Raw genomic sequence first — 12956 nt, forward strand, 5'->3', positions numbered from 1 at the left:
AGCAGTGTGGCCCACCTACTTTGCAATGCTCCAGCATGACAGCTGCTTTGTGTCTTCAGGGTAGCTTTACTTTGATGCTTTTCCCTGTTTAGAGAAATTTGGAGGGAGGATTTTGGTAATCTCCAGCAGGCAGGGTTTTTAAACCTTTCTCAATGGAAGATGAAGGTTCTACAGAATTTTTTAACAAACAGTTATTTATTAAGTGACATTGTCTTTAGAACTGTTCTTCCCACTGGACTCCAGAGAAAAGCAGCATTTGCCATGCTGGGTCTTACTGGTCGCTACTGGTTGTAGCCTGCTGCTCTTGTCACCTTCCAGGAAAACTCTGGAAGGCTTATGACAAAACATCTGGTATGACCATTGCAGATATGGCTCCAGTGATTAAGGAGTGTTTTCATGTCGCAGAAGCACACAATAAGAGGACTGTGGTCTTTGCTCTTATGGGGTCTTTGACACCAGAAATGATGGAGTGAAGTTCTTCTAAACTTGGCTGGCTTTCTGGTTGCTCAAAACATACTGCAGTAGCTTCTGTAACATGGGGTTGAAATGACTGGTTTGCTGAATTGGCTGGACAAACTACAGGGGAAGAGAAACAATCAAATGAGTTCACTGTGGTGTACATGGGCCTGACCCAGGGTCATGGGCCAGTGTGATTGCATCATTTGCTCATTCAGTAGCCACACTGCTACTGAAAAAATCTGTGTCTGGTTCCTGACAGCCTGATCTTTTGGTGAATTTGACATCACTTTCTGCATGATCTGCTTCAGCAGTGTCTCGTGTCACCAACATTTGCATCTGTCCAGGCAAAGTTTTTCTGTTTGTCCATTTTCAAACCAACCAACCATTCATGCCCCTTTTTCTACTCTTGTTGGAGGGGGCAGTGCAATCTTTCTCACTGTCTGCCCTGTCTCTTTTGGCAGACTCGGGGACCAGTTCTACAAAGAAGCAATTGAGCACTGTCGCAGCTACAACTCCCGGCTCTGTGCTGAGCGAAGTGTCCGCCTTCCCTTCCTGGATTCGCAGACTGGTGTAGCTCAGAACAACTGCTACATCTGGATGGAGAAGAGGCACAGGGGACCAGGTTGGTAGTGTTGTGTCTGTGCATTCATGTGCATGTATGGAGGGCTGGCCACTGAGCCCTCATGGGGTTTAATTAATAGGAGCTCAAACCTGCTACAGGCCACACAGAAGAGAAACTGCCTAAACCTCCTAAACCTCTGTGCCTGCAGGGGATTTCCTTGGGTAACTGCAGAGAGCTCATGCTAATTACTCTACGCAAAGAAGTGCCTGACATGGTAGTTTCTAAGGCTGCATCATTGTAGCTCTTTTCAAACTATCGATCCCAGTCTGGAGCAGAAGACTCAATGCTCTGCTCTAAGCAGGACTGGAATTACCTCCAAGGTGGAGAAGGGAGTTTCTGAGATGAATGCTGAAAATAAGGAACTATATTGGGAAGGATATAAAACTGAAGTAAAATACAGGAGAGTCCAGTTAATGGAATGAACATTGTTCTGGTGGTTAGAAATATACCTATAAGCCCTGGTTCTGCTTTGGACAAGCTAACTTGGGTATCTGTTCTGCAGCTGCAGGTCCCCTGGGTACAGAAAGAAGTCGATATATTTCCTTAAGGAGCTTTAGCTAATGCCTGTTCCACAGCTCAGTGAAGCTCAAGGGAAAACAGCACTGTTATTTTTGTAGACTTTGGTCAGTTGTTCCTTTGTTAGACTAAATCCATCTGAAATCCTTTTTTGAAAGGCAAAGGACAGTCGACAGTCACCAGTCGGAAGACAGGAGATGTTGCTCAGACAGAAGTCCTTCTGAACCCCTGGGGATATCTGGCTAGGTTATAGCTCAGTATCTGACCAATAATTAGCTGAAGGAACAGATATTTTGACAGCACCAAAATGGATTTCTACCTTTTTTTTTTTTTTCCCCTTTAGTGCAGCCCAGAGAATCCAGGCAGGAAGGGACCTAGGGTACATGGGCACTGGAAGTATAACATGCACACGTGCATAAATACATGCCAGTTCTCTAAACTATTTTGACACCCTCCCACCTTCACCCTCCACCCCCTCAAATTCTAGATCTGAAATTATGGGAAGGTGCAGCCTGCTCTAATCTCTTCCACTGTCTGGTTTACAGGAGGTGAAGTAGGAGGAACACACAGAATGCTCCTTTGCCCTCCTAGGGCTAAGAAAGCAATTGCTGCTTCTGAAAAGTGCCTAGCTGAGTCTTAGCTGAAACTTTCCTTCTCCCTTTCCTAGGATATACTAAAGGAAGGATCCTTGCACTCCTCCTATTCCCAAAATATCAAAAGTAGAGTTCGTGTTGTCTTGCAGTACTATCAGAAAACTGTTTCTATAGTAAAATGCAGACACTTCTGGCAGAGGAGACAACAGGTGTTTTTACAGCGTTAAAAATACCCCAAGAATATTTCAGCTACCAAAACTACTGGGGTAATTTGGGACTGCTGAACGTGATTCACAAGATGGGAGTTGTCTAAACTTCTGCACTAACCCTTCTTTTCTAGGGTTGCTTCATAACCACAGTCGAGTTTTTTGTTTCAGCTGAAAATTCCACCTTCCTAAGAGATTATGCTTTGGCAAAATTAGGTCTTTTCTTTTCTTTTCTTTTCTTTTCTTTTCTTTTCTTTTCTTTTCTTTTCTTTTCTTTTCTTTCTTCTTTTCCTTCCTCTTGTTATGAGTAAGGTGCTGCTATTTTTATCCTTCTGAACACAGTCAGAAGGTGTGTGTGTATATATATATATATATATTTTTACAGGTGTACATCCACTATATTCACAAGTAATGTTTTGTCAACAGCGACTTCCAGAGAGATAGACTTCCAGAGAGATAGACTTGTGTGGGTCTCATTGGTGTCTGTGCACTTACAGAAGGAATCATCATAAATGTGTTACAGCATCACACCAGGAACCAAGATGTCCTGCTTTGCCTTTCTCAGCCATAAGCTCTGTGGCCTATCTTGAGCAAATTCATTCTGCAAATCTTTCCTTCTGCACTTCTGATAGTGAGCTGTTTGGCAACTTGCCCTCCAAAAGGGACTAGGTGATATTTTTCCTGCAGGTGTGCGCTGGAGACTAATGGTGGACCATTCGTCAGAGAGTATCAAGAGAAAGAAGTCTCCTGCATCTGCATTGGCCACCAAATCTGATGACTTTGTTATTTTGAATTAGAATAATCAGTGTGAAATGAAACAGCCCTCCTCCCCCATATTTGCTTTCCTCTTTCTTGATTTTTATTAGCCCATTTAGTGCTCCCTTGAGTGTCTTCGCGTAAATCTATTTCTTGTAGTATTATGGTGAGTCAAGGCATCCCTCTGCAGTTTTAGCATGCCTGGTTTTGGTTTACACAATGTGCTTGTGCCCATACTAAAGGGCTCTGAAAATTCTCTGCCAGCCATCCTGGTATCTGTCTTGTGTGCTGTGCTCACTACCATTTACTATCCCTAACCTGAAAAACTAGATAAAGACAAATGGTAAAGCTCCAGGACCTCTTTTCACTTACACAGACTTGAAAAACAGAGGAGAGTCAGAAACTCAGCATATTAATTTGAGTTCTTGCTGTCCTCTTTGTTAAAGGAGTCAGAAACCTGCATCTCATGATAAACAGTTCAGGGTTAATTTCACACAATACTGCACATAACTCCCTCCTTTTCCCCTCCTCCCCTGGCCTTTCACATGAGCTTTGAGTTATGACTCTCCTACACTAATGAGATAAACAACATAACTCACTGCAGGTTCTGCTATTTCCTCTGTAAGCAAATGGTTGGAGCCTTCTCTGGTTGCCCTATAAGGTACCAGAGGGAGAGACAACCCACAGAGGACTGAAGAAAGTAACATGCATTACTTCCACGTTCACTGCAAGATCGCCTGTGAAGGAGCTGCATTCAGCACTGACCCTTTCCTTGTTGCCTCTCCTTTGTGTAAGATCTACACTTCATGTGAGCTGACACAGAGACAGATGGAGAACAGGGTAGAGAAATGAAGGTAGCATTGATGGGTTCAATGAAGTGAAGATCTGGTATGTGTTTTAAGTTCATTGGATGGCAGCATATCAATGAACAGGTGTATTGTGAGTAGGAACAGAGGGCTTACCTCAAGGGGTGCGGAGGTGGATGTTGGATCATCCGTCTCTTATTGATCTGCCTGCCACCCTCTAAGGAAGAGGCTTTCCTACCTCTCTCCTTTCAAGTTTCTAGTTGGGCTTTCAGCATGTAGTATATAGTTGGCTTTCACTGTCCTGGCTGAATCCAGAACTGTTCTTTCATGTAAGAGTGCTCACATTAGCAGATATTCCCCCAAAACTAGTAGATCTTTGCTCCTCTCTGTCTGGGACAAAAGCCGTGGTACTTATTCTTTCAAATGGCTCCTCTGTGGAGGCCTGGGCAATGGATTCTCTGTCCTATTGCTTTGATCTGGCAATTGCCATTTCAATATTGCATTCAAGTCCTTGCACAGGACCTGCTGTGAAAGGGTGGGGCTTCTTGCCTCCACCTCTTTAATTACTCACATCAGAGCCAGGCACAATCCACCTCATCATTATAGCAATTGGTTGCAGTGGTTAATGTTTGCAAAGTGGCATGAAGAAGGGTGTCCAAACACTGTATAAGTGCTAGTTATTCACATTTTTATTCCCAAACTGGTCTTAAGCAACCTGTTCTGAAATGTGTCCTTCCTGAGATGGGCACAATGCCCAGCTTTCTGGGCATCTATGAAAGAAGGGCGTGAAAAGTCCAAGTTCAATAGCATTCTGTGCCCTGAGACAGCCAGGAGCTCTGCAAATACTCCGTCTCTTGGCCATACTCGGGCAGTATGCTGTAGATGCTCCAAGGCCTTGGAAGTAAGTAGAAGGTGCTGGGGTCTGAACTGGCATTCCCAACAGTTGAAATATTAAAACCCAGGAACTCACTTGGAGAATTTGATTAGCACATGCCCTCGAGGTGAATTATGTTATTGTGTCTTCCTCCCCACCCCCAAGTAAGTAGGATGGTTTTTTTCATTATCCTCATTTGGTCTGGTGAGTCACTTTTGTTCCCAAGCTGATAGTCTCTCCTGGCTGCATCAGAAGAGAGGAGAGAACTCTTGGGCCATCCTCCTGCCCTTGAGCTGTTCTGATTTACTGGCACCCCCCTGATGCTGTCCAGCTGTTCACTGTTTGTACAGTTTCAGATATAGCAACACCACTCCTCTCCTCTCTCTTACGTGGTCTTACCTGGTTTTTGAGGACAATGAGTCTGGAATTGCAGTCATGCTTTGTAGCTCCTTCACGACAGCAGCAACAGCAGAAGGGCAGAGGAGCCAAAGCAACTGGTGGACAGAGAGGGCAGGGAAAGCAGAGGAGAGAATTAAATTCCTCCAACTTTTCTCTGTCTTGCTGGGTATTTCTGTGTGTCATGACTATCTGCGGCAGTTGAGGATGCTTTGAAGCACTTGCCAGTGTGCTTCTGTGCCCCTATTAGTGAAGCATTCACAAAGCCCTGCTGTGTCCTGAATGCAAGAAAGCAAAGTATAGCTTCAACACTGGCTGAAGGGTGTCTGTCAGGAGAGCCAGGGCAACTCAAAAGCCAGTGATGCCAAATGTGGTTTAAGGGAATGTGCAATGATATAAACATTATTGCTGTATCTCCTCCCTCATTCAGCATACTGGCATGAGGAAGTAAGAGTCAAAATGAAGAACTGGTGTTCAGACAGAAGTCCAGAATGTAAGCAAAAATACAGAGTCAGACCTCTTGGATCTTGGTTTGCTCCCATTTGGAAGACACAAATTTCCTGAGCTGCTCTGTGCATCAGGGGCTCAAGATTTGCATGTCAGAACTTCATCTCTTCTCTCTCAAGGGGCTTTCTCTGCGCGTGGAGGAGGCATCGCCCTTGTGACCCAGGAGAGTCTGAAATTCTATTTACCCTGAAGAAATCACAAATTATTTATGTGCAGCTCTGGTTTCAGTGAGCTGAGTGAAGTGTCTAAGTGAGACCTAGATTCTCTGTAGGCCTGATCCCAAGAGGTGCTGAGGAGCCTCAGGAGCACTGGATGCCTTGAGTGTGTAGCTCTGCCTCATGATTTGCAGAATTGAACCCTCCAACAAGGAGAGGCTGGGAGGGCAAGAACAAAGATGCTAGAGAGTGCTTGTGGTTTCCAAACTGAAATGTGATTAATTTTTTGCCTTTAATCTTCAGGCCTGGCCCCAGGTCAGCTGTACACATACCCAGCACGTTGCTGGCGCAAAAAGAGGCGTTTGCATCCCCCTGAGGATTCCAGGCTGAAGCTGCTGGAAATTAAACCTGGTAAGTATTTGTTTGCCTGCCTCTCCCAAGCTGCAGAACAGCTGGCATACATGCAAACCTGGCATTTAGACCTTGGACTTTATCTTTGCTGCTTTCCAACCATTTCTCGTTGCATCTGTTGCATCTTACTTGATTTGCTGTAACCATAACCACCAAACCCGCTGCATACAACTCATCCCTTATGAAAATGTGAACAACTTGTATTGAGCACAATGGAAGCTGAATTTAACTTCTGTAGGGTTGAATCCTGGCTTCTATTAGCAAATTCACAAGGATGCAAAGAATCAATGTATTACTAATTATTTCTTCAGTGCATTACTAATACAAAGTCTCACTGACATCTGCTGCCTAATCTCTGTGAAAAAAACCACTGTGTATGTAGAACAGTAAGTACGCTGATAAGATTTTTCTTAGTGAGGCTGGTGACAAGGGGTATGACCAGATTATAAACAACAAATAATAAAAAACAGTGAGCATATGCCACATTTGTGTATTTTTTCTGCCTGTACGTGTACCTTTGTCCATTATTCTTTCATTCTTCTTGTCCTTGCTACTCTTCTCCCACAATTAAACTACTTGAAGTGATGAGTCTGGATGCTGAATGAGTGACTGTAAAGCAGATGTGGAGGAGCTGCAGCTGTGTCAGGTAGAATGTAGTGTTGTGCATTCTTCCCTGAAGTTAGTAATAAAAGCTTGCTGTCTCTGGGGTCAGCTATTATGAGAAAGAGGGAACACATATACTCACAGCTGTATGTGGTTTTTAAGAGGTGAGACACTGTCAGTATAAAAAGTACAGGAGAAAAGCCCCAAATGTAAATTAAGAATATTTAAAAAAACCTGTTTGACAGAAGAAGGTGCCTGGGAACTGAGCTGTGCTCAGCAATACTGATGACTTTGCTTCTATGCAGGAGTTGGTGAAAAGAGAGGAAAGAGCAACAGAGACAAGTTCTAAACCCATTAAAATCAGAGGCAAAATTTCTGTTGATTCTGGTAGAAATAGTTTTTCAAAACTCCCTACCTTCAATATAGGAGACATCAGCGGACAGTTGGACAAGAGGAAGAAATGCCTATAACATTCAGTTGGGGTTCAAACCAAGGGCAAAGTCTCAGCCAGCAAATAGAACTAGACCTCACAGCAGAGCTGCTTGGAAAGAGCTGATGAAATCAGTCATGTACATTGATGAAAATGAGACTGGACTCTAGGAAGAGGATGATGTTGGCTCATAGAAGTGCCTACCTCAGACTTTGTGATGATGCCAGTACTGCTGTGCCTTGGTAATTTTGTAAGGTAAAGCAGTAGGGGAGGGTTTGACTCTTTTTTGTTTGTATTCCTCTTCTTTGCTGTACTCACTGAATGCCAAATTAGTGCATCCTACATGCCACAGGGCATGAAAGGCAATTACCACAAAGTTATCAGATAAAGAGACCTCAGCATGTCTGTCTCTGTGTTGTTTTCCCTGCTATAAACATCTCCTCTGCATCTCAGGAGTGCTAGTTTTGTTGCATTGCCGGTGGCAACCAAATAAGGCGAGTTATATTGCTCTGCCATTTAAATCTATTTTCCAACCAATTTCTATCTAGTGATTAACTTTCCTTATCAGTTATACCACAAAATAATTTCATTCCATCTGTGCATATCCAGAATATACTCACTAGCCAAAAGTGGGATTTTTCCCTTCTCTGATTTGAAAGTATAAAACCTATGGAAAACATTGGATCTCCATTTAAAGGTAGCTTTTGACAATTTGGGAGCAAGAGAATATAATTTATTTTTGATATGGACAGCAGAAATACTGTAGGTTTTGGAGGGGAATACTGTTATAAAACCTAATGCTGAACCTAGGAAGCTACCTAATGCTGACTTCTTTAGTCCTCAGTTAAACATCTGATGGTTGTGTGGGGCAAAGATGTGGAAATTTAAGATCTCTTAAGTGGCACAGAGATGACAGCTGAAGGACATGTAAAATAAATTTGAAAGAAATCTAATCTAAATGTTTCATAGTTTCACTCCACATAGGGCTTGGGCATTCCATTCATTAGAGCTGTTCTCAGCAGCTAGAGAGTGCTTGTGCTTGGTTAATACTCAAATAGCTGATTTTTATAGAGGAGGCTGTGGAATTCTTGATATATTTTTATGTATATTTATAATTGTTTTATGGCATGTACAAGCAATGCACATCTACAACATCAAATTAGGGCTAAACCTTAGTTGTATTATGTTAACAGTGTAGAAGTACTTCTTGTGAGACAACCACTGTAACAAACACAGATGAGGATCTTTGCTCCAAAATTTGCCATTCCAGCAGTCAATGGGATTGGCACCAGGGGTGTGAATACTTGCTTGGACTGTGCCTGGGCTTTTGGAGTGGCTTATTATAGCAATAAGTTGTATTCAGAAGTCAGGAGATATACAGACCTAGGATTTTTGTTTTGGTAAGTCATAGGTAGCCATTGGCTGGTCAGTAAGCAGAATCAAACTACTGTCTTGCCAGCAGTTAAAGGGTACAATAAATTATTTGGTAATAGTATAGCATTTATAATTTTAACCTACTTTTACAGGTCTATGTAGTGCATGACACAACTCAGTGAGTGAGAGTTTCACATTTGGTAATACCAAAACCTAATGAGGAAAATAATCATGCTCCAAAGGTCTGCTGTTTTTTTGTAAAATGCAAGATGCACTATAATGTTTCTCCTGGGATCAGTTGACGCCTACTTCTTAATACAAGATGGTGCTTTTGTTGTCCTTATCTGTTGCTTTTATTTGGTTTAAGATGAAGGTGTTTGGTTTTAAGAATATTTACAGCCAAAGTTGTAAAGGTATGAACACTGGAACAGGAGTTGCTGAGGCAGCCTTTAGATGCCTGTTTTCCTCTGCCACCATATTCAGAGTTACATGCATGCATTGCCCTAGTAAAGTGGTTTGTTCAAACATCTAGCAGTGCTCATGTTTGTGCTATTTCTAAGCATCCTCCGTCCCATCCAGTAGCCTATCCAGGAGACATGCAGGAGAAATAAAGTATTGCCAATACTTACTTGTGATAGTGCCTTTACTGACAATACAGTCAATAATATGACCAGATCTTCAGGAATTTCACTAAGTATTCCTGACATTTACTTTCATATGGCCTGGTCTTCATCTTTCATCTGTAAGTTATATTCCTATTATCAAAACCAAGCATTATGGCTCAGGTGCAGCCTAGAGTTCATTTTTGTAATGGGTATGAGCTGTTACACGAGTCATTACAGTGTAGCAGTCAAGACTTCTATGAACACTGGTACAGATTTGAAACAAATCCTGGGCCATGGGCAATATATTGACATCTTGCTAATACTGTGATGTCTTAGGTTCACAGAATACCATATTGAAAGGGACCTCAAGGATCATCTGGTCCAACCTTCCTTGGCACAGACTAGACAAGATGTCTCAGCACCCTGTCCAGTGTTAGGGAATCTACCACTGCCCTGGGGAGATGATTCCAATGGCTGATTGTTCCCAATGTGAAAAATTTTCCTCTTGTGTCTAGCTGGAATTTCCCCAGGAGTAACTTGTACCCATTAGCCTTCATATTATTCATGTGACTCTGTAAAAAGGGAGTCTTCACCTTTGTAGCCACTCTTTAAATACTGGAACACAGTGACAAAGTCTCCCCTAAGCTTTCTCTTCTCAAGCCTGAACAAACCCAGTTCTCTCAGACAGCCATATGGCAGGCTTCCCAGGCCTTTGATCATCTTTGTAGCCCTTCCCTTGACGCCCTCCAGACTGTCCACCTCTCTTTGGTATAGCAGGGACCAAAACTGGGTACTGTATTCCAGGTATGGCCTGACAAGCAGTGAATATGATAATGACTTCTTTATCTCTGCTGGTGATGCCCTTGCTGATGCAACCCAGTATCCTGTTGGCTTTATTTTATTAGCAGCACACTGTTCATTCATATTGAGCTTATGGTCCACCAGGACACTGACGTCCCTTTTCACAGAGCTGCTCCCCAGCCAGGCAGATCCCATCCTGTCCTGCACTCCTGGATTATGTTTTCCCAGATACATTTCCTAGGTGCAGAATTTTAAACTTATTAGGTGTTGATACTCTCATAATATTTGTGAAACTAGACTTCTGTTCAACCGAGTACGGGAAACCTGGTTCTCTGCAGAGTCGAGCAGTGGTATTTGCATGGCACTTCAGCACAGAGCAGTGGGAGGGCTGTAAGCAGCTTGTGCTTCCATGTTCACTCATCTGGCTGCTCTCCTGCCCAGTAAAAGAGCAAGAACAGAGCTGAGCTCCTGAGCCTGAGAAGTGTGGGAATGGGTGAGGGGGAGGGTTGAGCTAGGTAGTGTTTCTTCCAGTGGAGTGGGAGAAAAAGGAGAATTTTTAACTCTTACCACCACTGTGAACTGCAGGTGCTGTGATGGCAAGCAGTAGGGTTCTGGCCCTTGGTAAAATCAGAGCAGTTGGACAGAGGTGTGTTAGAAACGAGAGGGAGATCCTGGATTAGACCCGAGGCCCCTTGAAATCATAATTGATCCTTTTCCTATATACTTAGTGGTTTTGTGGTGCTGGGAAGTATCATGATTATGTGTTGGGTCAGCTATCAAAATTGTGGAAGTGGTATTGCCTACAGTAAACCCTGCTGACAGGCAAGTATTACCCAAGCTTTGCACCTATGCAGATGAGAACAGATACAGTGAGTGTGGCCAAAAACCTTGTGGAGTTTAAATTGGTAGTGTCCTACTTCAGTCTTACAAGATGGCTAAATATAGATGCACACATACATACCCACAGAGCTTTTATTTCACATGGTGTGTAAGTCTAAAGAATATGACTGTAAAGCTTTTGTGTCAATTTGCTGATGTCCTTTGGTTTTGGACTGAAAGCCCACAGTGAGGTTTCAGAGTGGGCAGCCTTCCCACCTGCCTGGAGGGTGTGGAGTAGAGTTTGTTTATGCTACTACTGTGCTGAGAATGAGCTGGGGTCTTGTGCTAGTAGTGTCTGTCCTGTTACTTATGTCTGGGCAGTCCAGTGTTCAGTTGAGCTACAGAAATGGGCTTTTTTACCAGCTGTTGAATAGTAAAAACAAACAAAAATATTTTTCTTTTGCTATTATGAACCATGGTAAAGTTGTTTGAAGAAAGTACTGAAAACAGATTTTTAGTTCCAGTTGAACAATCCCTGATCTGTTTTTAATCTGGCATATGGGGTATACCTAGGTGAATGTGCTTGTGGATGAATGAACAAAATCCTTACAGATAAGCTGTTATCTCTTTAAAGCATCTCAGTTTACCTTGTGGAGACTGTGACTGATTGTACAAGATACCGTGTATTTCCTGGGAAGTGAGGAGTGCTCCCAGCTCCTGGGGGAGATGCTCAGCATGTCTGTGGAGGTCTGTGGTCTTTAAGATGGGGCACTTCACCAAGATAAAGTTAAGATGACATTAAAAACCAAAGAACAGAATTTGCAGTAGTATCACTTGTATGATAGCATCTAGAGACTCAAGCAGCATGTTAGACCATCATCCCAGGGGTTGCTGTGAAGTCTTCTTAGCCATGTACTTACAGTCCAGATATACAAAATATAGTGAAGGAGGTAGCTTGATTCCAAAATGGAGAAATGAGCGACAAAGGGAACGAATTATTTCTATGATGGTTTAAGCAGAGGTTTGTGGTACAGCTGGAAGTCAAACCCAAGAACACAGAAAGAATACAGTCCTACTGAGTTCCGTATTATTTTTTCCGTTTCTGGTTGCCATGCCCAGTTTCACTCAAAGATATTAGAGCCAAAATAAAAAATTCAAAACACTTAATTTATTGAAAATTTCCTTTTATATTTTTTTCTCCCATAGGCCAATTAATATTGACTAGTTTCACTTTTGATTTCAGCAATTTCTACACAATCACATGTTGGTTCCTCTTCTGTACTACAAGACAGCAGTGTTGTTTCGCTATGAACACTGTAAAGAGAGGCACATCTTAAAAAAACCCTTTTCCTACTATTTGACAGTTTTTCTACTATTATCTCTGTAATTAAAGGTCATGTTATGTTATAAAACCTGCCTGTGGCTCCTTTTAAGGTCCATTAAGACTATCTTAGGATCATAATCAGCGGAATATTTCTGGTGCCTGATAAGAGTATGTCTGTAATATGCAGATGAATTGGATACAATATTCCTGAAGGAGGATATAATATAAACATGTCAGCTGTTCAGACTTCTGAAAGATTTCTGCAGATATGAGTTTACCAAAGTTACCTTTTGTGTAGAGCTTATTTTAGGTTTTTTAATTGTTCATGGCTTTTATCAACATTTGCCATGATGAACCCTGCATTTGGGGTTGAGCTGACTTGACAGGAGCAGGTTTGTTTTTCTCATGATTTGGTCTGGATTTCTCATATAAGATGAACTTTAATAGCCTGTTAGCAAACTTCTGTGAGTTCTGCTCCTGGCCCTGCAAAATTCCGAAATTAAAATGTCATTTAAAATCTGCTTTTTATTCAAGTGCTTCTGCATTCTGAAGTCCTTTGTGTTGAAAAGCAAACAAAACCCCCAACTCTCCTCGCCTTTTGTAATAGGTCCTTTAAAACAGGCCTGGGTTCAGGATGTTCAGTCCCGCCGGCCGGCGGTGCCGGCGCGGTTGCGGTTGCGGCGGGCGCGGCGGCTGCAG

General features: G+C 42.6%; 1 protein-coding gene across 13 annotated transcripts in view; it reads left to right on the forward strand.

The window, feature by feature from the left end:
* Nucleotides 1-12956, forward strand: part of DPF3 (double PHD fingers 3) — a 195469-nt gene that overhangs the window by 91388 nt on the left and 91125 nt on the right. For all 13 annotated transcript variants that reach the window (XR_001864451.1, XR_001864452.1, XR_001864453.1 and 10 more), the window contains exons 2-3: nucleotides 921-1081; nucleotides 6194-6301. Coding sequence is in view for 8 of the 13 variants with exons in the window: in XM_017742007.1 (XP_017597496.1) it covers nucleotides 1057-1081; nucleotides 6194-6301 (133 nt within the window). In the remaining 5 variants the exon portion in view is untranslated. The remainder of the gene's footprint in view (nucleotides 1-920; nucleotides 1082-6193; nucleotides 6302-12956) is intronic.

The sequence above is a fragment of the Corvus brachyrhynchos genome, unplaced genomic scaffold (genome assembly GCF_000691975.1).
Source record: "Corvus brachyrhynchos isolate BGI_N302 unplaced genomic scaffold, ASM69197v1 scaffold115, whole genome shotgun sequence".
NCBI lineage: Eukaryota > Metazoa > Chordata > Aves > Passeriformes > Corvidae > Corvus > Corvus brachyrhynchos.